This window comes from Leptosomus discolor, chromosome 25 (assembly GCF_034619465.1).
Source record: "Leptosomus discolor isolate bLepDis1 chromosome 25, bLepDis1.hap2, whole genome shotgun sequence".
NCBI lineage: Eukaryota > Metazoa > Chordata > Aves > Leptosomiformes > Leptosomidae > Leptosomus > Leptosomus discolor.
The window spans coordinates 6,828,262-6,851,248 of NC_141415.1; the positions used below are offsets into that span (position 1 = coordinate 6,828,262).

The 22,987-nt window shown below is 56.2% G+C and overlaps 3 protein-coding genes and 9 non-coding genes across 17 annotated transcripts in view; 1 reads left to right on the plus strand and 11 right to left on the minus strand.

Annotated features, from left to right (window-relative positions):
- Nucleotides 1–765: 765 nt before the first annotated feature.
- CWC25 (CWC25 spliceosome associated protein) lies at nt 766–7,624 on the minus strand. Of its 3 annotated transcripts, none has more exons than XM_086478006.1 (10): nt 7,595–7,624; nt 7,102–7,274; nt 6,649–6,885; nt 5,910–5,979; nt 5,265–5,392; nt 4,945–5,014; nt 4,266–4,402; nt 3,617–3,703; nt 2,895–3,056; nt 766–1,641 (listed from the first exon to the last, which is right to left on the minus strand). In XM_086478006.1, exons 1-10 carry the CDS (start codon nt 7,610–7,612, stop codon nt 1,527–1,529), a joined length of 1,197 nt encoding a protein of 398 aa, XP_086334132.1. In that variant the 5' UTR covers nt 7,613–7,624; the 3' UTR covers nt 766–1,526. The 3 variants fall into 3 exon arrangements, with proteins under 3 accessions (XP_086334132.1, XP_086334131.1, XP_086334130.1); XM_086478005.1 differs by having other exon boundaries at nt 4,266–4,456; XM_086478004.1 differs by having other exon boundaries at nt 2,895–3,080; nt 4,266–4,456.
- Nucleotides 7,625–9,062: 1,438 nt separating this feature from the next.
- Nucleotides 9,063–9,134, minus strand: TRNAC-GCA (transfer RNA cysteine (anticodon GCA)). Its single transcript has one exon. It is a non-coding gene; the product is annotated as a tRNA-Cys (tRNA).
- A 389-nt stretch (nt 9,135–9,523) lies between these two features.
- On the minus strand, nt 9,524–9,595 carry TRNAC-GCA (transfer RNA cysteine (anticodon GCA)). Its single transcript has one exon. It is a non-coding gene; the product is annotated as a tRNA-Cys (tRNA).
- A 346-nt stretch (nt 9,596–9,941) lies between these two features.
- Nucleotides 9,942–10,013, minus strand: TRNAC-GCA (transfer RNA cysteine (anticodon GCA)). The gene has a single exon. It is a non-coding gene; the product is annotated as a tRNA-Cys (tRNA).
- A 456-nt stretch (nt 10,014–10,469) lies between these two features.
- On the minus strand, nt 10,470–10,541 carry TRNAC-GCA (transfer RNA cysteine (anticodon GCA)). Its single transcript has one exon. It is a non-coding gene; the product is annotated as a tRNA-Cys (tRNA).
- A 346-nt stretch (nt 10,542–10,887) lies between these two features.
- On the minus strand, nt 10,888–10,959 carry TRNAC-GCA (transfer RNA cysteine (anticodon GCA)). Its single transcript has one exon. It is a non-coding gene; the product is annotated as a tRNA-Cys (tRNA).
- Nucleotides 10,960–11,268: 309 nt separating this feature from the next.
- Nucleotides 11,269–11,340, minus strand: TRNAC-GCA (transfer RNA cysteine (anticodon GCA)). Its single transcript has one exon. It is a non-coding gene; the product is annotated as a tRNA-Cys (tRNA).
- Nucleotides 11,341–13,365: 2,025 nt separating this feature from the next.
- RPL23 (ribosomal protein L23) lies at nt 13,366–15,269 on the minus strand. Its single transcript, XM_086477922.1, has 5 exons — nt 15,210–15,269; nt 14,889–14,972; nt 14,476–14,604; nt 13,720–13,833; nt 13,366–13,499 (listed from the first exon to the last, which is right to left on the minus strand). The coding sequence occupies exons 1-5, from the start codon at nt 15,220–15,222 to the stop codon at nt 13,417–13,419; spliced, it is 423 nt and encodes a 140-aa protein (XP_086334048.1). The 5' UTR covers nt 15,223–15,269; the 3' UTR covers nt 13,366–13,416.
- Nucleotides 14,184–14,317, minus strand: LOC147413714 (small nucleolar RNA SNORA21). Its single transcript, XR_015184032.1, has one exon. It is a non-coding gene; the product is annotated as a small nucleolar RNA SNORA21 (small nucleolar RNA).
- A 396-nt stretch (nt 15,270–15,665) lies between the features above and the next one.
- Nucleotides 15,666–15,737, minus strand: TRNAC-GCA (transfer RNA cysteine (anticodon GCA)). The gene has a single exon. It is a non-coding gene; the product is annotated as a tRNA-Cys (tRNA).
- Nucleotides 15,738–17,491: 1,754 nt separating this feature from the next.
- Nucleotides 17,492–17,563, minus strand: TRNAC-GCA (transfer RNA cysteine (anticodon GCA)). Its single transcript has one exon. It is a non-coding gene; the product is annotated as a tRNA-Cys (tRNA).
- A 433-nt stretch (nt 17,564–17,996) lies between these two features.
- The window catches only part of LASP1 (LIM and SH3 protein 1), a 31,490-nt gene continuing 26,499 nt past the window's right edge, over nt 17,997–22,987 (plus strand). For all 4 annotated transcript variants that reach the window (XM_086477979.1, XM_086477982.1, XM_086477980.1 and 1 more), the window contains exon 1: nt 17,997–18,065. In XM_086477979.1, the coding sequence (XP_086334105.1) occupies nt 17,997–18,065 (69 nt within the window). The remainder of the gene's footprint in view (nt 18,066–22,987) is intronic.

Genomic DNA, 22,987 nt, shown 5'->3' on the forward strand with positions numbered 1-22,987 from the left:
TGTCAGCAGCTGCCCGTTGGTGCGGCCCGGCCCGTTAGCTTCTCCCTCGCCGTCCCCCCGCTGCTGCCGCAGTGGTTCCGTCCCCGCCTCCCCCTGCCCTCCCCCCCCCCCGCCCCCGCGGTGGTTCGCTCCACCGCTGAGGAGGAGCCGCCACGGCCGGCCGAGCCCGCTCCGGCCCCGCTCTGAGGAGGCGCCAAGATGGCGGAGGGCTGAGGAGGTGGGGAGCGGGCGGTACCATGGCCTCGCCGGGGGGGGGGGGGGGCGGGGAGCACCGGACGATGAGGAGTGGAAGCGCGGCGCTGGCTACCAGCTCTTCCCCGCTCAGCCCGCGGCAGGAACGGGGAGAACGGTAGCACGGCTGGGGCTGAGAGAGGGCACAGCGGAAAGAGTCGGTCGGAGGAAGAGGGGAAAAAGGGGAAAAAAAGCGCGTCCTCCCCTCCTCCTCTTCCCGGAGATGGTCTCGCCCAGTTGGCGTGACGTACCCACACCCCGCCCCACGCCCCGTTCTGACCTGGCCAATAAACAACGAGGCGCCTGGAATTATGAATGGGCTGCTCCACACGTCACCGGCCGCCTTCGAAGGGCGGGGACCCCTCAAGGAGCCCCCCCCCCCCCCGGTGGCCCGGCGGTACCGGGGCCTGCGGGCCGGAGCGGGTCAGGCGCCCCGCAAAGGGGCGGCCACTGCCAGGTAACCCCGCCCCCCCCCCCCCCGCTCTGCCCCGCCCCCCCCCCAACAGCCACAAAGAACATTTAAAAAAACGACAGTGAAGTTTCTTAATTTAAAAAAACCAACCCCAAAACCCAACCACCAAACGGGTCCCGACCGCTGTACAGACACACAGGACTCACATTCCAGCATCCCGGAGGAACACGGGCCGCAGCAGCCACGCTCCGCTCGGCTCCTTCCCCTTCCAAGCGGCTCCTTTGGGTCAAACCCCCCTGAAATCGGTGAACGACCCAAAACCGGCTACAGGTGCTGTGCAGACGAGTCTAACGTCACCCTCCAAACCCCCGCCTGGAACGGTGACAGCACTGAGCAGGGCTGTGGACGTTCCTCGCGCGGCTTTAGCAAATCCCGTGAAATTAACTCACGAATGTGAACGTGTCCTGCTCGGCTTTCTAAGGACTAACAAAAATAGGGGTTTTCTCTGTCCTATAAAGAGCTCGGACAATCTGCCCAATGTAGAAAGCAGTTACCACCTGGCATCATCGGGTAATAACAACATACAAACCCGATACCATCAAGGTAGAGAGAGAAGGGAAAGACCTGGCAACACGTTAAAAACAGCACACCAAAGCTCCCGAGCGCTCCAGCAAAGGTTTGCTTGCAAGGCCATACTCGTTACGAACGTATCCACGATGCCAGAAGTCCAGAAGACGCTGTGGGCTGCAGGACAGAAATCCAGCGCCTCTCTGGGAGACGGTACCTGTCTGTGTAGGGAGCAGGGGGTCTGTGCTGGAGGGCTCTCACCTTCGGGAATCAGTGTCCACTTAACTTCCGCACAGGAGCGGAGGAAGAACAAGTTTCATCTCTGCATAAAGTTTTTTTCCAAGGCAGCGGGAGTTCTCTGCAGGGAGTGGATATTGCGTTTCACCCGGTCTTCTAGGGTGGAAGTAGCTGCGCTCTCTAGTTTTAAGCGACTGCAGAAAATTGAACCAAAGAAAGAAATCAGAATCTCTTTCCAAACATTACACCCTTTCTAGCAGGACTCACTGCCCTCAAGCCATCCACCTGAATTCATCTAACAGAGAAAACAGCAAATCATTCGCTATTAAAGTCTGCACTGCAAGAGCTGAATGCCTTTTACTTTGGCTTGTAACAGATCCAACGCCTTATTTAAGGTCAGTGCTCAGAAATACACTTTCAGTAGCTCTCGAGTCTCCTCCAGTCTCCAAATAGAACTTCATCGTTAATTACAAACGATCCCGTCACAGGGGACTTGGTTGCAAACGAGAGAGAAGCATTGTGTTCCTCGCCGAGAGCAGCGCTCCTCGGGGAGCCCCAACGCCAGAGCTCGTGCTGCAGACGGCGGCGTTGGCTGCGGGGGGGAGAAGGGATCCTCGACCGCTCGCTTGCGGCGACCACTTCGGATCACGCTGCTCTCCTTTCCCGACCTCCTCGTGCCCCTCTCCCTCCTCAACCCCCACGCCAACACACCCCAAGTTTGTTAGAGCTCAACCAGCTGCTTCTGCGCAGGGAAACACACAAAAACCTCTCTCCACAAGAGGTTTTGCTCACGGAGAAAATCTACTGTGATTTTAAGCCGCCCTTACGTGACCCCAGCTCTGGGCAGCTTCAAGAATTAAGCGTCCATTGTCCCCTGATTGATTTACAGGTTAATTTACACGGAGAATTCGATGCTGCAGCGACTCCAAAACACGTGGCGCTGCCGCAGGAGCTTTCTTACGCTCCTGGCACTTTCTGGAAGGCCTCGTGCCACTCCAACTGCCTTCGCCTGCCACGCGCACAAGGGACTGGAAGTTACCCCCTGCGTTCAGAAACGGTCTCGCTCCCTGTTGAGCGCAGGTTTCAGCCCCACCGGCTCTTGGCACACAGACCCCCAGGGGACTTGCAGGCCTAGAACTGCTGCAAGCTCCTAAAACCAGAGCACTTTTTACTGTCTGCATGTAAAACACCACCGGGCCTCTCTACAGGATGGCAAAAAATAACCGATCACCAGTTTCCCAGTCTGGCTACCACGGCCCTCACACAAACAGCCCCCTTCTGGGTTAAGAGGAGAATTTGGGAGCAGCAGGTGTCACTGGTTCTACTGCAAAGCACAGCAGGGATGGATCTGTACCGTTATCTGAAACATCTCGGACGTGGAGGCCGTCACTTGCTCCCGAGAAGCTGCGGCCTCTCTCCCCCAAAGCAGACAGCAAAGGACACTCACCTGAAGAACTTCCCATCTCGGGAGTCCAGTTTCTCCAGTTCTCGCTCCAGCTCCTCCTCCTTTCGGTGTTTCCTGAGGTTGTTTGCCCTCTCCTCGTCCCGCCACTTGGCATTTTCCATCATTTCCTGGCGTTTACGCTCCAGCTCCTCTGGAGAGATCTTCCTGTTGGCGTAGAAAACACCACTGCTGCGAATCGATGGCACGATGAACCTCACCCTCCTCTTGCTTTCCATCCCTTAAAATGATTTACAACCCTCCAAATTAGGGGTGTTTAACACGTTTTTTCCTTTCCCAGCCGATCAGCAAAGCCTGTAAGTTCATGTCTAAGTGTTCGGCTTTACCACGCCCCTACAGCGACCGTTTTCTCCCTTATTTCAGCCGTCTCGTTTTTAATTGACTGGCAAGATGATGCTGTCAAGGTCGCATTTTCCTGATGACAGTGAAACAGAACGCTTCTAGTGAACAGACAAAGCCTGCCTTCACATTGCTGCCTGGCCCACGGAGAACCAGCAGCCCCGTGAATTGCTTTGGGAAGCTGCCCAAGGCGTTCCCGAACCATCAAGCTCAAGAGCACCAAAACAAACACTTCGGGACCCTCCATCCAACTTTGACCCAATCGGTTTTAGTTAACAGAGTAAAATTTGGTTCACAGGTTACACCCAGCTGCCTCACAGTCACCAGGACAACTTCCACCCAAAGCACAGGGACAAGATCTCGCCTACCTGGTGTAGCCCGGAGCATGCTGCCGCCGATAGCTCTTTTTAGGGGAAGGGCTTCTAGCTCGCCCCTTCTCCTCCCGATTGCTATGTCTGTAACCCAGAAACACCCTTATTAGCACAGATGAACACACATTATCACACCTTCCATACATCCTGTAACCAAGACAGCTCCCACAACTGCGGGACTGTGACCTGCCCACGTCGAAAACAAATCCTAATGACTCTCAATATACTTTAAATTTCCATCAGTTTTTACTCAGTTTTCATCACTCCATCAGCAAACAACAAACACCTGGTTTTTGTCAGCAGTTAGTAAAGATAATTCAACAATTATAAACACCTTTCAAAGAGAATCAGTAGCCCAAACAAGAGCACGGTCACAAGCAAGACCTAAAGGGTCTGCCTAGAAAGAGGGTGTCCCACATGGAGAGCGCAGCTGCAGAGAGCACGGCCCCTCCAGGAGCCGCCCGGCGCTCCTGCACACCTCCTGCACACCTCCCGCCTTTACACCCAGCACTGGGCAACAGCGTGGCCAGAACTGGGAGGGAGGAGGAGATGGAATAAAAGGATTTTGACTCTAGAGAACTCCCCCCCCCCCCCCCCCCCCCCCCAGCAGCCGTGGGTCTACATTATCCAGGTTCACCACACTCACAGTTTACTGTGTCTGGAAGGAGATCGTGAGCCCCTGCACCCAGATTGTTCCGAGTTCTTCTTGCTAGAGCGTCTCTGCGGAGAGCGGGACGGGCTCCTGGACCGGGAGCGATCCCGGTGCTTGTGGGGGGCCCTCTCCTGGCCGGCAGCTGGAGAGCTCCGAGACCTGCGGCTCTGGTCGGAGTCTCTGACCTGGAATTCAAAAGGGTCTTTCAGGAGAGACGTTTTGTCAGAGCAGAACAAGGACGCGAGGCCACGAAGACCTCAGGCTAGGGTAAGTGCAGGAAGGAGTGGACATTGTGGTCTGCATTCCCTTATTTCACTTCCTAGGTTCTTCTTAATACCTGGGCCTAAAAAAGCTGATTTCTGTATCACGTTCAGTAAACTAAACTGCCAGGAGAGTCATGCAGAGTATTGGAACAGACGGGTTGTCTGTGAAGAGAAACTAAATAAAGCTTAACCTCAATTCAGAGCAGACAAAAGTCCTACCAGGATCTGAACAACTTCAGTTTCAAGGCTTAAATGGCTCCAAATTGAATATGAACTTTATCATATCACGTCCCCCTTGTAATCCTCTTCTGGCCGGTGACGTAGCCTTGCCCCAAACTGCCAGAACTCCTGCTCTTCCCCAACTCGGGGCCCTTGCTGCTGAAAGAGCCGTGCAAAACACACGTACTTACTTGTAAGCCGTATCCTGGGACTTTGGAAGCAGCAGGTTTCCAGGAGGAACTGTTCAACCTCTTCTGAGACCTGAAGAGAAAACAGAATAATACTTTTGGAGCAGGTAAAATAATGTTGTGATCTTGAATTTCAACATTAAAATGTCGTAAAAATAATTTAATGATGCAAAAATCAATGAAGTAACATATAGAAACACTTAGGCAAATTAAGAGCATTAATTAGAAAGATAAAACTCAGAGAGGATTAGAAAAAGACATCAAAAGCCCAAACAAATTAACCAGGAAACATGGTATTTTTACTACAAAACCTCAAAACATACTTATTTTTGCTTCGCTCCTCATCACTGCTGTCACTTTCACTGCTAGAACTGCGCCGTCGATGTTTCTTGTGCTTCTTCTTCTTCTCTTTCTTCTTCTTCTTCTCCTTTTTATCTAAACTGTTTTGCAGCTACAAAGCAAGACACCGTTTCATTAGCAGTAATTACTGTCTCTACCCTTGGGCAGCCAGTATCACAAGGCAAAGTAACAGAGTCCTCTGCAGAAAACCTCCTAAACCATTTGACAAGCTCCTCTCTCAAACCTAAAGAGCTTAATGGAGTGTCCCTAGCGTCAGGTTGGTATCGGTGCATGTCAAATCCTACGTCTGCAACCGCCCTGTAGTACTAAATCAAAAGTTAATCACTAGCTAAAAAACAAAAGCACACCAAAAGAGCAAGAGCAGCAAAATAACACTGAATTTGAAAGGAAGAGAAATTAATTCCTGCTGAGAGACTGATAAGGAACCTTGTTCTATTATATCAGGATTACAGAAAGCTGGATTTATTCTGCTTTTTTTTCTCTGAAAGAGTCAGGAAACAGAACTCAGCTCCTTAACCTAAACAACACTAATTTTGATTTAGGATGCTCTCCTTGGTTCAGAGCATTCTGCCCTTTGGGTCTGTAAAGGAGTACTGAGATGCACCTACCAATTCTTTGATTTTCTTCATTTTAACAGGATTATTCAAAACTTCTCTCTTCTTTTCCTCCTCCCTCTTTCTAAAGCAGAAAAAAAATAAATCAATGTTTTCAGACAACTGAAAATATCCTATTTTCATGACAGACACCAATCAAGCACAAGCTCTAAAAACATATAAAACAGGAAAACAAGCAAGTTTCGTACATTCAGCAAAACAGATCCACCTAAGGAGCCTGTCCTGTTCTTATCCGCTCAAGTGTTAACAAAAATCTGCTCCACTACCATCAACCTGCCCGTGATGCTGACAAAAGCCTGAACACTCGGCGCAGCCCAGATACATCCACGTTCCCACACCAGGGCGAGCAAAGCTGGCAGAGGCCAATCAACAACCACCTTTACATTTCTAGCTCTTTACCAACCTACAGCCAAACCACCCACGTGGTGATCATCAGCTCCTTCAGACGGCAAAATCTTAAAATTTGAAATCAATCCAGCAAAGTTACCCCAAAGTGACTCAAATACGTTACGCTGCTGTCTAGAACACACAACCAAAATCCTACCAGTCACGTAAGGGGCTCTCTGCAGCCAGGACTGCCACCTACAGCCCGGAGCTCACAAACAGGCAGACACAGCTTGAAGGAGCAGACACGACAGCAATCTTTACAAAGATAAACACAACAGCTCCTAGCGAGATGCTAATATCGATGTTCTGCCTCATCTATCACCGCTTTCAGCTCCACATTTAGTACCTTATCATGAAAAGCGGATCCTCACGGATTTTGTTTGCCATATCCAGGACAGAATTGGCACCTGTCTTGGCAAAAATGGACCCTGGGAGAAGTCCTGTCTCATTGGAACAGCCTGCATCCTTGTCTTCGGTCTTCTCAAAGACGTATTTGTCCACGGGGCGACCCATAAGATACTCCTCTCTGTTCACCATACCTCCAGGACCCTGGTACATCCACTCCAACTTCTCTTCTCTTTTCCTGTTGCAAACAAAACCACCTTATTTTCCTTCTCACACTTCTAAAGTGACATTTTAAGGCACTGGTTCAGGAAGGCGAATGGAAACGTTTTATCATCAGACATTAAACCCAGGGCTCCCTCAGGGGCACCTGCAGCACCTCCTCAGGCAGTGCTTGCCCCCCGAGGATGGCCAGGGCTGCTCACCACCGGGCTGGGGGGCACCAGCACCACCTCACCTGACGGTGCCCATGTCCTCAGCGTATCGCTGCATCTCCTCACGGGCTCGCTCCTCCTGCAGCTCCCGCTGCAGCTCCTCGATCTTCTTCCGCTCGGCCTCATACTTCTGCTCGGCTTTCCACACCTTCTCCACATTGCGCAGCGTCTGCGGGTGCCAGCTCTTCTTCAGGTTCTGCGGGAGCACCGACACCGGGCCGCGGCCGTTAACCGAGGGACGCCTTCCCTCGCCGAGCCGCGCTCGCCCGCAGCCCTCCCGCCCCGCGGCCGAGGCCCGCGCAACGGGACACGCTCCCTCCCGCCACACCGACACCCCCCGAACCGACGGCCCTGCTGCCAGGGCCGCCGAGCGGACGCAGGCCCCGGCCTACCCGCGCCTCCCGGGCCCGGCGCTCGTCCGAGACCGGGCCCGGGGCCGGTCCCCGGGGCCCCGGCGGGGGCTCGCAGCCCCTCTCGGCCCGGCCCAGCTCCCCCCGGCACCGGGCCCCTGCTCACCAGGTCGCCTCCCCCCATCGCGGCGGTCAGGCGAGCGCTTCCCCCCGCCGCTACCGGGCCTCGACGTGCGTCATCACCGCGCGTCGCCGCCGGGGCCCGCCCCGCGCCGCGCGGCTCAGAGGCGTCACTTCCGCCGCGGCGCTGAGGGCAGCCGGCAAGATGGCGGGCGAGGGCGGCGGAGCGGAGCAGGGCACAGCCGGCCCCGCGGCGCCTCCCGGTAGGGAAAAAAGAAAGGTTGGGAGCGGGGCCGTGAGCCCCGCAGCAAAGGGCAGCTGAGCGGCGCGGGGCGCCCCCGGCCCTGCCGGTGCGGGGCCCCGAGGGCCGCCGGTCCCGTGAGGAGCCGTCTGGGAGTGGCTGGGAGCGGTTCTTTCCCTTCCCCCGTCATGGCCGATAGCCCAAGGGGTGTAGCTCGAATTCGGGTGTCCCTGAGGCACATCCACATCTAGCTGGAGGCCTTTGGGGTGCGGGGAAGGGGGATCCGGGCCAGGTGAGCCCCCCCCCCCCCCGGGGCTGCTGGGGGGTTCGGGCCCACCCTGGCTCAGCAGAAGAAACCCACCCCCAGTAAAACACCAGCGTTAGGTTTATGGCTGGAATCGTTGATCTTAAGGGTCTTTTCCAACCTAAATGATTCTGTGTCCACACTCTTTTCCTGCGCTTCCAAGATAAGCAACTGGTTTATTTTGAGTTATGACGTCAAGACAAGGTTTGAGCATGTTTCAAATGAGGCTGGTAGAAGCCACCCCCAACAAGTGCCTAGGAATTAGGGTTAGTAATTTGTACAAGAGCTAATTAATGGGGCAAGTCTCTCTGAGGGTGTTATTAATGACAGTGACGCGCGGCCGGTGTGTTCCTGCGCGGCCGCAGTGACAGGGCCCGGCGGGGTTTTGGCGCCCGCGGCGGCGGCCGGGGCGGGGGTTAGAACCGGTGACCTGCCGGTTCCCAGCCCGGCGCGCTGCCCCTGAGCCATCTCTTCCCGCCCCCAAGCACCCGCCCCCACAGCCCCGCGCCGGGGGCGCAGCTCAGGGGCAGAGCGCCCGCCTGCGGGGCCAGAGGTTGACGGTTCGAGCCCCGGCCAGGCCGGCCCAGGCAGCGAGACCCGAGGCTGCACCTGTCGTTCAGCCCCCCGAGTCCACACCGCTTCACACACCGCTGCCCCAGCTCCCCCCTTCCCAAACCACTTCGGCAGAGATTCCCTCTCCTACAAAGACGTTATCCCGCTGACGACGCTTTCCATTCATGGCAATTACTCAAACAGGAAAAACTAGACCAGTGGCTCCTCTCCTGAGCCACCTTAGTTGCACGGACGTACGTGTGGAGGAGAGTGGATGGAAAAGCGTCAAAGTCTGATTTCACACTTGCCAAAAGATGGCCAAGTGATTTCCCAGACTTTGGAGGGGCAAGAAAGTCTCTCCATAGTCTGTCTGTGAGGAGCCTCTGGAAGAAGAAAGGCTGGAAAAGCAGCTAAAGAAGGGGGCACCTGGAGTTGAACCAGGGACCTCTTGATCTGCAGTCAAATGCTCTACCACTGAGCTATACCCCCCTGGCTCAGCACCCTCACAGGGACGTTTGAAAAACAGTGCTACAGAGAGACAAGTGCCCGTGTCCACTCATTCGATTCCTTTACTTGACAGCCCCCTGTGCGCTTTAGGGTGCCTGCCCGAGGCTGTCGAGGGAGTTAAGGATGATAAATTAGGACAAACATGATGACTACGGAGAATCAAAAGCAGAGAAGCTCACCCCGGCAGGCAGCAGGTACTCACACAGTGCACAGCCCCACCAGTTTCCTCCCGTCAGGGCCTCAGTGCTTTGAATAATGCAGCTCAGACACCAACCTTGGCTGCACAACACCAGCTCACAAGCCCAAGCAGAGCTCTCCACCTTCTTTTGGTGCCAGGTTTTGGCAAAAGGAAGGCAGAAGGAGAAGAAAAGAGGGGGCACCTGGAGTTGAACCAGGGACCTCTTGATCTGCAGTCAAATGCTCTACCACTGAGCTATACCCCCCTGGCTCAGCACCCTCACAAGGACCTTTGAAAAACAGTGCTACAGAGAGACAAGTGTCACTGTCCACTCAGACTCTTCCACTCGACAGCCCCCTCTGCCTCTGGATGGACCTGCAAGAGCGTGTACAGAGAATTAAGAGCAGGGACAAGCTCACCCCGGCAGGCAGCAGGTACTCACGCAGTGCACAGCCCCACCAGTTTCCTCCCGTCCGCGCCTCAGTGCTTTGAATAATGCAGCTCAGACACCAACCCTGGCTGCACAACACCAGCTCACAAGTCCAAGCAGAGCTCTCCACCTTCTTTTGGGGACAAATTTTGGCAAAAGGAAGGCAGAAGGAGAAGAAAAGAGGGGGCACCTGGAGTTGAACCAGGGACCTCTTGATCTGCAGTCAAATGCTCTACCACTGAGCTATACCCCCCTGGGTGTGTGTGCACACAAGGACCGGTAAAAAACTTAATCCAGAGCTCAGGTTTTAGGTCCTCTGGTTGGCTTATCCTATATGTCCTGTATGACAGCACCCTCTTTTCCATGCTGATGGACAAGCAAAATTGTGCACAGAAACTTGCTGCAGACAAGCTGGAGACAAATTCACTCAGACAGGGTCTAACGACCCACGCAAAATACATCCCCTGCAGTTTCCTAACTACATCGCTTTCCTCCTTGATCAAAACAACTACTCCTTGGGCCAAGCAACAAATATTATGTCTTTGCTTTGTCACGGACAGATACAGCATTTCACGGGAAGTGTCCAATTCAGTGCTCAGGATCTCGTACACTGAAGTGCAGAGACCAGCCTTCTGTGCCCAGCACAAGCACAGTGGGTGTGGAAGTGAGGAAGGTGCTCCTGCTTTTTCCAGGAAAAAGGACAACCCCAAGGGGGCACCTGGAGTTGAACCAGGGACCTCTTGATCTGCAGTCAAATGCTCTACCACTGAGCTATACCCCCCTGGCTCAGCACCCTCACAAGGACCTTTGAAAAACAGTGCTACAGAGAGACAAGTGTCACTGTCCACTCAGACTCTTTCACTCGACAGCCCCCTCTGCCTCTGGATGGACCTGCAAGAGCGTGTACAGAGAATTAAGAGCAGGGACAAGCTCACCCCGGCAGGCAGCAGGTACTCACGCAGTGCACAGCCCCACCAGTTTCCTCCCGTCCGCGCCTCAGTGCTTTGAATAATGCAGCTCAGACACCAACCCTGGCTGCACAGCACCAGCTCACAAGCCCAAGCAGAGCTCTCCACCTTCTTTTGGTGCCAGGTTTTGGCAAAAGGAAGGCAGAAGGAGAAGAAAAGAGGGGGCACCTGGAGTTGAACCAGGGACCTCTTGATCTGCAGTCAAATGCTCTACCACTGAGCTATACCCCCACCCAACACACACCTGCCACGTGGAACATCTCCCTCTTCTTCCCTCTCTCAGCAAAGGGCCACAAAAAAAAAAAAAAACATGCCAGGACAAAAAGCAGCTTCTCATCCAATACCCATCTCTTTCCTCACAAACATCCCTGATGCTCCTCTTCAGGGGATCTGCTCCTCCACCTCTGGACACCTCCTGATCCAACAGAGGACCCAGCCCGCACGCAGTTGATGGCAGAAGCACTCAGAGAGCCAGCTCCAAACCAGCGTTTTGGGGAGAATAAGAAGAGGTTTCCAGGGGGAATAAGAAGAGGAAAAGGGAGGGGGCGCCCGGATTTGAACCGGGGACCTCTTGATCTGCAGTCAAATGCTCTGCCCCTGAGCTACACCCCCGCTGGCCGCTGGTGCCGGGACGGCTCCTCCTGGGCGGCTCCGCTGCCGCCCGCTGCCTGCCCTCACCACACCTGCAGCGCAGCCTCTTCTGCACAACCGCCCTTCACCTTCACCCCACGCGGGCTCCCGACAGACAACATCATCACCTCCCACCTACCTTGCTCCGAAACAGCCCCTCAGCCCCAAAAAACACACCGCTTCCCAACACTCACTTCAAAACAACCAGGAAGGCGCTCGCCTCCACCTCTCTCTGCTCTCCCCGTCTGCCCTGCCATTAGACACCACACCGCACACCGCCAACAGTTCCCTGCCACAACCCCTCCCGCTCACCACAGCCTCTCTCCTCCCCAGCCGCCAGCCCACACCCAGCGGAGACCCCAAAAAACAAACACCCAACCTCTTTCATCCAACTCTCGCCCCGTGCCCTGCCTCAAAGGCTTCACAAAGCACGAATCCAGCACGAGCTCTCACAACGCATCAGGGGAGAACACCTTTATTTTGGTGGCGGTTCCTCACTCCTCACCAGGTCTCGGCATCTCTCCCCAGGCCTGAGGAGCTGCTCCTTCGCCACCAGCGGACTGGAAAGATGCTTGTCCCTCAGGAAGGCAGATCGCCTTCAGCCGCAGGTTTGGATTGTTGCGCTGACAGCTGGAGCGCCCCTTGTACCCTTCGGGGGTTCCGCGTCTCCGGGGAAGAAGCCACGACCGCTCGCCGGCTCCGTGGAACGGCCTGCAGAGGAGAGAGCGGCCCTCAGCCCGCCTGAGCCCTTTCCAGGTTTCCCGTCCTCACCTGCTGCCAGCGCACAGCTCCCGAGTGCCCAGCGGGAACGTCCCAGCAACGATTCTCGGGCCGCGCTGTTTTGCAGATTCTCACTGTTTGGGGCAAACAGCTGCTTAAAACCAGCTCTTTACAAACCACAGCACGAGGCTGGTGCTCTTTTCCATCGTTACCTGTGTTTGCCCTACAAAATCTCTGAGGCTTTGCTCCCTTCCCCACCCTCCCTCCTCTGTAACCTCTCTGCACTGAAAGCGTCAGGAATAGCACAAAATGCCGGGATTCCCTAAGCGAAGGGAAGAGCGAAGCCTGGTGTGGGAACAGCTTTGTGCCAGGGCCGAGGGAGGGAAGCCCAACCGCCCCAGGGGCTGCCTGAGGTGGGAGTCACAGCCGGTCCTTGGGAGCAGCACCCCATCACCTGCCCCACGCGTGCCGGGGTCAAGCTGGGTGTCACAGGGCACCGTATCCAGGACAAAGTCCCCCCTATTTTCGCTGGCGAGCCCAGGTACGAGGCAGCCTCCCGACCCCTCCGCAGCCAGAGGGGAGCACCAGGAGGATCACAAGCACCTTCGCTTTGCACAAGGGGCTTTCGGGCAGACGTACCTTCCAACTCCCATCTCGAAGCCTTTCAGCTGATCGTGTAAAAGGTCAGACACCCCCTTCTGCTCGTGGTTTGCTACCGCTGACCTCGGGGCCCGTTTTCGGAGGGTTTCGCAGCGCCTGTTTCAGCCGCTGCCGTGGACTTGATGGGTCCTTGCACGTCTTCAGCAAGGTCCGAGAAACATTCTCCAGCACCCACAGTCCACAACTAACTCTGCAGCTCGTGGCAGTTTCGGGCACTATTGTGTCGTGTCCCCCCCCAGAATCAGACCACTATCTCTCAGCAGTTAAATGGCCCATTCCAGAAGAAAATTCCAGACGTACAATTTTGCGAGCCCTTGTACAAAGGCTTCTTGGGGAAGGGCTTTCAGAGACACCTCCCAGTTTCTACCCGCGCATGCACGAACAGGATCAATTCAGTCAGCGTTGCTACAATTTAAGTCATTCCAGTGCAACCCCAGTTCTTCCAGTAATGTAGGAACCTGCCTGGAAAAGCAATTACCACTGGATCGTCAAACTCCCAACCCCATTTTCCTGCTCAAGTACACATCCACACCAGGAGTTCGGTAAAAAGGCTTCCCAGAACTCCCTCCCTCGTTCTAACACCATCCTGCTCTGCAGAGGAGGGCGCTTTGGCAAGAAAGACACTACTTATTTGGTACAAGGAGTTTTATTTTATTTTTTCGACGAAGGTGAACGCGTTCAGGCGATGCTGCCCGCGTTGGAGGCTATCCTGGGCCACAGATCCGCACACTCCTTAGCCACAGGGCCCGTGATTGCGGAGCCTGGAAAAGAGAAGAAGACACCAAAGCATTAGAGGCCCGAATAAGCGCAGAGATGGCTCAGGGCAGCGCTTTACACGAGCACTAGCTCAGCCCGACGGCGCTTTCCCCAAGTCTGAGGGGAATCTGGGTCCTTTCGCCCCGGGGAGCGCAGCCTCTGCCCGGCAGTGCCGACCTCCCGCCCCTCCCCGTTCGCCCAGCACGGCGGGATTCTCGTCCCTACCTTTCATTTCACCTTTATTATTTACTATCACTCCTGCGTTGTCTTCAAAATAGAGGAACACCCCATCTTTTCTCCTGTACGATTTCCGCTGCCGAATAACCACTGCTGGGTGGACTGCGAAGAGAAATGAGCAGCTCGGTCTCACAAACATCCTTTTAGGTGCACAGTCCAGCAACAGACACCCCAGAGGAACTGCTCTGCTGCAGGAGGTAACTCAAGGCTGGGGGTTAGTTTTTTGCACCTCCTATTTGCAGCACTTTGCTAAGAGAAACTATAGTTTATCGGCAATAACAACCTTAAAACTGACCGTGTAATGCCTAGAGCTGCATCTACACTTGGACAATTCAGTGTTTTCCCACTTTCCCAGCTTTATTTCTAAATATACCGTCAATTCACAGACAATAGGCAGCAAGAACTCCTCCCTTCCCCGCCAGAGCAACAGAAAACCTTCTTCCCCCACGGCAGAATGTCACACCGCTGATTGAAATCAACAGCACGGGCTGCCACTTCACCCAAAAGCGATGCCTTCGCTCTGCCCTTCCACGACGACTCGCTGGGCCACTGCGCGCAGACCCAGCGAGTGCTTTTTCAGAAGGGTGGAGGTGACGCTCCGCGGATTCGGTGCCCGCCTTCCGCGTCCGTTTGAGGGAGGAATCGCGCTCCGACGAGTGCGGCCTGCCTCCCTGTCCCTCCAAGGAGGGACGCTACGGAGCGGGCAGGCTCTCGGCAGAACTCGCCGCTCCTCTCCGCACTCACCCTTCTTCCTCAGCTCCGGCTTGCCCTTCTTGACAGTAGCCATCACCATGTCACCCACGCCAGCCGCTGGCAGCCTGTTCAGGCGCCCCTTGATGCCCTTCACGGAGATGATGTACAGGTTCTTGGCACCTGCGGAGCCAAGCGCCGCCGTTAACCGAGCCGTCCGGGCAGCGTTTCCCCTGTCGAATCACCGACTGAAGCGAACAGCACGGGCTGCCCCTTCACCCAGAGGTGATGCTGTCGCTGTCTCCTTCCACGACATCTCACTGAGCCACGAGCACAGACCCAACAAGAGCTTTTCAGAAGGAAAACTGGTTTTTTTTTGTTTTTTTTTTTTTTTTCGAACTCGTTCGACACCCGCCTGCTCTCCGCGCTACCACGGCCACCTCCTCCCCGCCGGCCTCCCCGCTCACCCGTGTTATCCGCGCAGTTGATCACGGCTCCCACCGGGAGACCCAGGGAGATGCGGAACTTCGCACCGGAGGAACCGCCGCGTCCTGCGGGTCGAGACGAGGGTTAAGACCCCAGCGGCGGAGCGGGGAGCCAGGCCGGGAGCGGGGGGGGAGCGACACCAGCTGCCGCCTCCGCTCCCGGCCTCCGCTCCCGGCCGCAGCTCCCCGGGCCGCAGCTCCTCCATCCCCCGCCCCAGCAGCGATCCGGGCACCCCCTGCCCACCCCCAGACGCCGGATGGAGCCGGATACCGCCGCCCGCCCGGGCCCGGCGCCCATCTCACCTCGCTTCGACATCTTGGCGCCGGAAGAGAAGGAGCCACGCGGGGGACGCCGGGATATGGGCTTGCCCCGCCCCTCCCGCTGCGGCGGGCGTCACGTGGCGAGGCCGGCCCGCCTCACGTGGAAAATCACGTGGCGCCGGCGGCGGGGACCCGCGGCGCCCCCTAGAGGCGGCGGGGAGCGAGCGGCACCCCCCGCCCCGGTACCGGGAGCACCGGGAGGGGACGGGAGCAGCCGCGGTCGGGGGGGGGGGGGAGGCGACCTCGCAGGGCTGCGCTCCCCACGTGTGCCACGGACCGGCCCCGGGGGTGCGCCGCGGTCGCGGGCAACGGGGAAGGCTTTCGGACCGGTCCCCGCCGGGAAGAATTTGGGGCGAAAATCCTTCTTTTTTAGAGTGTCGGCTGCGGAGAACGGGAGAGAAGGGAGAGGGGGGAAAAAAAGGGGGGAAAATGGAAAAGAGGGGGCACCCGGATTTGAACCGGGGACCTCTTGATCTGCAGTCAAATGCTCTGCCACTGAGCTATACCCCCGCACGAACGCGGCTTGCTCCGCGCCGCCTTCAGCGCGCCGCTACCGGGCCGCGCCGCCCCGGGGGGCACCAATGGGCACGACCCCCTCTTCCCCAGGCCCCTCCTGCGGGGACCGCCCGGAGGGGGTCCGGCGGGCACGACACCCCACCCACCCACCCCCCGGTGCCGCTTTGCACCGCGGGAGCTGCGGGCACATTCGCCCGGAGGGGCCGGTGGCCCTTTGGGAACCGGCACAAGCCCAGGCCGGCGTGGGGCCACCCGCGGAGGTTTGGGGACCGAGAAGAAAAGCAGGTGCAAAAGCAGCGATTCGTTGTTTTCCAGGCTGGGGACAAACACCCGCAGGCAGCGAGCGCTGCCCGCCATCCCCGGCTCCTGCCGGGAGCGGCTCCCGCAGGAGGGCGGCCGCCGCCGCCGCTCCTCTCGACAAGAAATTAATTTTTCCGTGTTATCAGAAGGAATGACCCTCGTCTGGGTTTTGCCTCCTCGTGAATTTTTTTCAGCCCTAGCGATTCTGCAAATCCCGGTGTAATTTAACCACAAAGTGCTTAGTGGCAATAAATGATTTTTTTTATTTACTCAGGGATTGCCTAAATCTAATTTCAGGAGGAAAGCGCGAGCGATGCTGCTCATAACATTTCATCTACCTGCTCTGAGTGCTCCACGTAGGGTTAGAAAGCATCTTGACAGCAAATAACGGGGAATATGTGTTTGAGGTTATGACTTTGGAAAGCGAAGCAGCGGCCTGTCGTTTCACGGCTGTAAAAATCCGCCACTGACAGTACACGTGGGGTTTGCAGCTCATGAGAGACAAGTACGGAAGCACCGTCTCGCGTCATAACGTAAATGTGGAGGAACGTGGCGCGACCCGGAGCATCTCGAGCAGGGCCTGGGACACCTGCAGCAGGAGGAAAGCGCAGGCCAGGCTGCAGGGTCAGCCCAGTGGAGGGCCTGGAGACTCCAGCCACGATGCAGCTCGTGAAAAGAAAAGAAAAAGAGGAAGAAAACCCACAGCTCGGCAGAGCGAAGCCCTCGGTCACCCCCAGGAAGCAGCAGCAGCATGCAGGGGTGAGGCCGAACACCCAAAACGTCTGGGTGATGAAGAATCTCCCTCACCCAGCGGCGTCTCCTGAGCCAAGAGTGGAAAAACCACCCACAACATCCCAAAGAGCTGGATGAGCAGAAAAGCTCGTCTTATTTTAAGCTGCGACGGGCCAGGAAAGGGTGGGAGGCTGGTGGGGGGTGGGGGGTGAGGTGATCAGAAAGGGAAGGAGTGGGCGCCTTTGTGAGAGGAACAGATAAGCTGCTTTTAAGATGAAAAAAGCCAATTTTAAGCTGCATCTTGGAATGAATAAGGGGGAAGAGTACTGAAATGAGTAAGGGGGGAGAGCACCGAAATGAGTAAGGGGGGAGCAAACTGAGCGCAGCGTCGTTTGATGTGGGGGTTACTTTATTAAAGCCTCGCGATCACTGAGGCTTGGTTTTTTTTTGCAACAGGAAGGAGGAATGAAGGTGTTGTTTATCTCCTGAGAGAAATTAAATTAACATTCTTCCTCAGGCTTTTCGGAGATCGGAGAACCCCAATCGACCTCCACCGGCGTGGGGCTGGAATGGCGCTTTCCGCCTCCGCCGCTTAAAATGACGATAGGCTGAAACACCCGTAGGAGGTCGGAAAAAAAAAGAAAATCCACAAACATAACGACTCTAAAAATTCAACTTTTACAGAAAAAAAAAAAACACCCAAAACTCAGCTCTTCAGGGGGCACCCGGATTTGAACCAGGGACCTCTTGATCTGCAGTCAAATGCTCTACCACTGAGCTATACCCCCCGCCTACCTGCGCGCGCCCGGGCGCTCGCTTACTCCCCCCCCCCCTTTGCACGCGTGCGCAGTCCCCGTTCCACGCGCGGAGTCCCGCGCGTGGAACGGGGACTGCGCACGCGTGCAAAGCGCCACGCACGGGGGCGGGGGGAAGAACCGAGGCGGGAGAACCGGGGCGGGAAGGCGGGGGGGGGGGGGGGGGAAGAACCGGGGAGGGGGCGGTTTAGCGCAGCGGGGAGGGCGTACGTGTGCGTGCACGCCCCCGGTGCCCCTCCCTCCCCCCCCCCCCCCCTCCGCCTATTTAGGGTCGAGGCAACGCAAGCGGCGGCTCAGAAGCGGCGGCGGCGGCGGTGGGTGGGAGCGAACGAGGCCTCCCCCCCACACACACCCGAAATTTTTGTATTTTTTTTTTGTGGGGTTTTTTTTTTTTTTTTTTTTAGGCATGAACCCCAACTGTGCCCGCTGCGGGAAGATCGTCTACCCTACCGAGAAGGTGAACTGCCTCGATAAGGTGAGCGGCACCCCCGAGGGGGTCGTTGGGGGGGTTGGGGGGGGGTGTCCCTGGGTGGGATTCCCCCCCTTATCGGGGGGAGTGGGGGTATCTCCTCGCTGCCCACCCTTATTTTAGGGTTATGGGATCCACGCTTCTTCTAGCACCGGGGGGCACTGGAGGTGGCACCTCCCCCCGTGGATGGGAGCCCCTTTGCCCGAGCGTCCGGGGGCCTTTTTTTTTTTTTTCCCCCTTACGTATGATTTTGTGTATTTCCTTTCTATATAACGAAAAGGCAGCAGCAGCCCCAGCGTTTTGGGGAAGCGGTAGCGGAGGCCGATGGAAAGCAACAGTTAACGCTTCCCCTAAAGCCGGGAACCTCATCTGGTTTCCATTAGCCCAGCTTTTTTTTTTTTTTTCTAAAAAATCTTCCATTCCAATTGATACTTCTCTGTTCCAGAATTTATATAGCGTGTGCTGCCTGCCTTAACGCGGTGTGCGAGCGCTTCGAGTGTCTCTTTTTTTCAGTATTTTCACCTCAAACCCCAAAGCTCCAGTGGAACCTGGCTGTGCCGGTGCTGGAGGTGAGGTCCAGGGAGGAGGAGGGCGGTGGTGTCCCCATCCCCTTGCTGCGCGGCTCCTGTGGGATTTGCCTCTGAACTAACCGCTCCTGGAGAGCTGAGCCGCTCTCCTCCCCCTCCTCTTCCAGGCTTCTGGGATGACCAGTTTAGGGACTAAAAAAAGTAACTCGAAGAATGTGCGGATCTCGGCGGCAGCATTCCTGAGCTCCAGCAGACCCTGTTGCTCGCATTTTTAACAGATGATGTTTCTTCCTGAAGCTGGGAACGGCTTGAAGCTGAACTATCAGCCCTGTGTCCCAGGGACTATCCTGGTGGTTTAGAGCAGTGAAGGGGCTCTGTCTTCTGGAGCCTGTGCTGGCCTCTCGTAGCTGCGGGGTATCCGAATTGGGGATGATTGGAAGGGAAGGGGGAGGCGACCCGACTCGCTGCTTCCTCCTGTGCAGCCAGCGCCTGGGTTTTGTGCTGCCTCTGAGCTGGCAGTTGGGTGTTGCCGTGAGGATGTGCCTCTTGAGAGCGTGTGTTCTGGTGGTTTGGGAGCAGGCAGGCGGCTGCACTCATCGTCTCGTCCTTCTGGGGCTCCTGTTAGCCTTCTCTTGCTAAAAATCATTGCGTGGTCAGCCTTGTAATCCTGACCAAACAGCTGCCCTTCCTGCTGACTCCCCCCGTGTTCATTTTTCCTGAGGTTTCTGGCTGGAAGAGCCTCCCTGCTTCCCGTGAAAGCACGGTGTTATTAGAGCAGCCGTCCCCCTGGTTTTGCTCTACCTGGAGCAAAGTCGAAAGGGCAGCTCTGGCGGTGTTTGCATAAGCTGCTGGGGCTGAAGTGGAACCACGGGCAGCCCTAATGAAGGGCCTCTGGGAGGAGGAGGAGTGTGTGTAGCTGCATCTATCGGTGCCTGTGCTGGTGCGTTGACAAGCAGATGTGCTTGGTTTTCTCCTGGTAGTGAAATCAGGAAAGTCGGTTTCCCTTCCGAGATTGACAAGCAAATGAGGAAAACTTGCTGCTTTATCAGCTTCATGCAGCGCAGCAGCTAGAGAAGCGAGACGGCCTGCTGCAGCCCCGGCTTGGGTGAAAGTCCACCTGTGACTTCTGCCTCTTGACTCTTCACGTTGTCACCTTGTGACAGGCAAACGCCCTGCCCGGGCTTGGGGAAATGGGTGTTGTTCCCTTCCCCCCCCCTGCTGCCCCGCCAGCTCGCCAGATAAGGTGCTGTGAGATGTGCCTGGCTTCCGCTGGGGAAGTGACATCTCCTGTGCCGCCCGTCGCAGGGCTTGGCGGTTGCAGCTGCAACTGCTGAACCCACGTCAAGCTGATGTCAGATGAGCTTTTAAAATGAGTAAAAGTTACAACTGGCTGTTACACTGGGTTGAACCCAGTCAAGGATTTCCCTTCTCCCCTTATGTTGCCCTCTAACCCTTGAGTCTCAAGTGATGCTCGCTCCCAGGTGTGGAGCGATGGCTTTGCTTTGGGGGGGGGGGGATGTTGTGTGATTGTACTGCGAGCTGTGGCCGTGAGCTCTGCCCCCAGACCTAGCCTGCTGCGAGTGGCAGAGTTGCTTAAAGGGCTCCATCCCTCTGAGAGCAGCCTGCCTGGACTGCAGCCAGCGCGCTTCTTGTCCAGTATGGCCTGCTGGGCTGAGCTGCGCCGTGCTGCTGTACCTGGGGTCACCTCCAGATGTTCAGAGCGCTTCAGACTGGCAGCTGGAAAGCCCAGGCCTGAATGCTCCCCTAAAAACCTCTTTGAAACTTGTCCTCTTTCTCTGCAGCCGTGCTGGAGGGTGAGCAGTTACTGGAAGCCTCTGTAATTGCCGTTCCCCCGTGTCAGTTCTGTGCTGCAGCCCTCCTCCAAGGGCTGGTTGAGATTTGTGGATCTGGCGTTGACGGTGTCGGTGACAAGAGCGAGTTTAGTGGCAGCAAGGCTTTGAGGATGGGGTAGTGCTCTCTGGGTAGCTCAGCTGCCTGCACAGGCTGACGAGAGGCCTTTGTAAGAGCTGCAGCACAGAAACACCTCTGCTGAACAATGCCTAATGCAAACCGAGGCAGGAACAGGCATTAATTGCTCTCTGTCGGGAGGGGTAAAGGCTGCTTGAGTGCATCACTTCTGCTGCGCTTATTGTGGAGGCTGCCGCGGGCAGGGGGACAGCTGGCCTTGCCAGATACTCCTTGGCTCTTGGGAGCCTGGGTATTCCTCGGAGGAAGAGGCTCTGAAGTCATGTTGGCTGTCAGTTCATCTCCACGTATTTATAGTGGCATCTCTGGTATTTCTACACGGGGATTGCGGCGCTGCGAATGGCTGACGAGCTCGGAGGGGTCTGTTAATTACCTCGAATGTGGCTCAACGGAGAGGCTGTAACTTTCAAGATGCCTGAAGAACTCGGGCCTCAGCTGTTGATCTGTCTGTCCTTAAAGATCCTCAAAGCTGGGAGCAGAGGGGGGGGGGGGAAACAAGTCCTGTGCAGGCTGGATGCGAGCGAGGGTGTGGGCGCCGAGCAGCGGGTGGCGTGGTGAGAAGCCCCCTCTCGCTGTTAGTGGCTCCAGAGGAACTTGTGTAACTAGAGGAAAAGAACAAATATGTTGCTCTGAGCAACTGAAACGAGGCAAATTGTCCTCCTGGGCTGAGTCATAGTCTCGTAGAGCCGCAGCAGTGTTTGTGCACCGGGGTGTGGTACCTGTGGGTAGGTGGCACAAGGGCTTACTTAGGCTTGGCTCTTGCTGCCTTCTTGCAGGAGCACAGACCCAGCCAGTCGTTGCAGTGGTGGAAGTGACTTTTAAAAAAGCTTCAGGGTGGAAATCGTGGCCACAACCGCCAGCTGTTCTCCCTGGGCTGGCTTGCTGCGTGTTAAATGTGTGCCTGGCTCCGAGTCCTGGGTGTCACACTGCAGCCTTGTTGACTGTAATCTGCTTGGTGTTATGAGCTGCTAATGTGGCTTTTTGGCTTGTTCTTTCCCTAATTTTGCTGGGCGGTTGGTGTGCTGTGTAGGGGGGGGGTTGCTGAAGGGGGCGGGGGGGCAGCCAAGGAGCGAGGGCAACCTCTGCCTTACCTCGAGTGAGTGAAGACTCTGCTTTGGGCTGTGCTTTCCCTGTTGCTCTGCTCCTTTCTGCAGCGCCTGGTCTGGTCCCTGGGCAGTCACACCAGACCCCTCAAGTCCCAGTGGCTGTGGCTGCCAGAGGAAGCACAAAGCCTGGTGACTTGATGACTGGCAGGGCCTCAGCCTTGGTCTGCGTGGGGTCGAGCAGCCTGGCAGGATTGCTTGGGAGCAGCTCTGAGCTCTTCTCATGGGGCTCCTTCCAGCCTGCAAAGCCACTTGGGCTGGTTAAATGCTAAGTGGAAGTAATTTCTTTGAGTAACCCTGAAAACTTAAACCACCGCTTCTAGAGTTCAGTAGGTGTTGCAACCCATAATGTAGGGTAATGATCTGAATTGGGGGGGGCTATGGCTTTATTGGGGGCTATGGCTGTAGCCTTGAGGCTGAATGTGCCTCGCTGGCTAGGAGGAGAGCTGTGCTGCTGTACAGCTCTGTTCAGGTGACAGACCTCAGGTGGGGTACGTGGTCAACTTGAGGCTGCTGGGTGCAAGAGCTGGGGGTGGAAAGGATGCAAAAACCACCTTCAGCAAAATGTCAGGCTATCGACTCCTCTGCCCTGTTGCTGTCTGCCCAGCCCTGCGTTAGGCTGCAGCCCTGGCAAGAGCAGTCGTAGCCCTTGACAGCCTCACCGTGAGGGGAGGTGGGATGAGTAGTGCTCGGGCTGATGCTGCATCCTCTGGGGCCGTAGGGTTTGTGAGGTTTAGGATTAGCCACCTGAGTTGCAGGCAGAAGGGTAGTATCTGTGGTGAGGACCTCTGAGCTGTCTCTGACAGACTGTCTGCTTCTCATGAGAACCTTTTCTTCTCTGTCTTTGTTTCCTTGGCTTGGTGTCTGTGTGCAGCCTTACCTGACCTGCTCTTCTGGCTATCTCTTGGCTAACATCAGCAAAAAAACCCTAAAGCAGCGACTTTGAAGCCTGCAAACCACAGCTGTTAACTCTGCTGACAGGCTCCCTGCTCACAGGGGGTTATGTTGTGCTTCTGGCTGAGTAGGAGGCTTCTCCTGTCCTGTACTTGGCCAAGCCCATGGATTCCTGGTCTGGAGATAAGGAAGCAAGATGCTGCTATAGTGCAAGTCACAAGTGTTGCTGCTCTGAGATAAGATGCATTGGGAGGGTCGGGGGGGATTTACTTGTGTCCCAAACTAGTAGAAATATTGTCTGTCCTCTAGGTTTGGCAGAGGTCACAGATGCCATCGCTGACATCTCTAGGCTGGAGGAGCTGCTGAGTTTGGGTTGTGTGATTCTAGTGGGACATGGCCCTGTTTTGCAAGTCGCTTG

Coding starts and splice junctions, on each gene's coding strand:
- CWC25 (XM_086478004.1), bottom strand. Junction 6,886..7,101: donor GAGGACATGGGCACCGTCAG/GTGAGGTGGTGC, acceptor TGTTTGCAACAG/GAAAAGAGAAGAGAAGTTGG. Junction 4,457..4,944: donor TCCCAGGATACGGCTTACAA/GTAAGTACGTGT, acceptor TTTGAATTCCAG/GTCAGAGACTCCGACCAGAG.
- RPL23 (XM_086477922.1), bottom strand. Junction 14,605..14,888: donor CAACTGCGCGGATAACACGG/GTGAGCGGGGAG, acceptor TTGGCTCCGCAG/GTGCCAAGAACCTGTACATC. Junction 13,500..13,719: donor TAATAAAGGTGAAATGAAAG/GTAGGGACGAGA, acceptor TCTCTTTTCCAG/GCTCCGCAATCACGGGCCCT.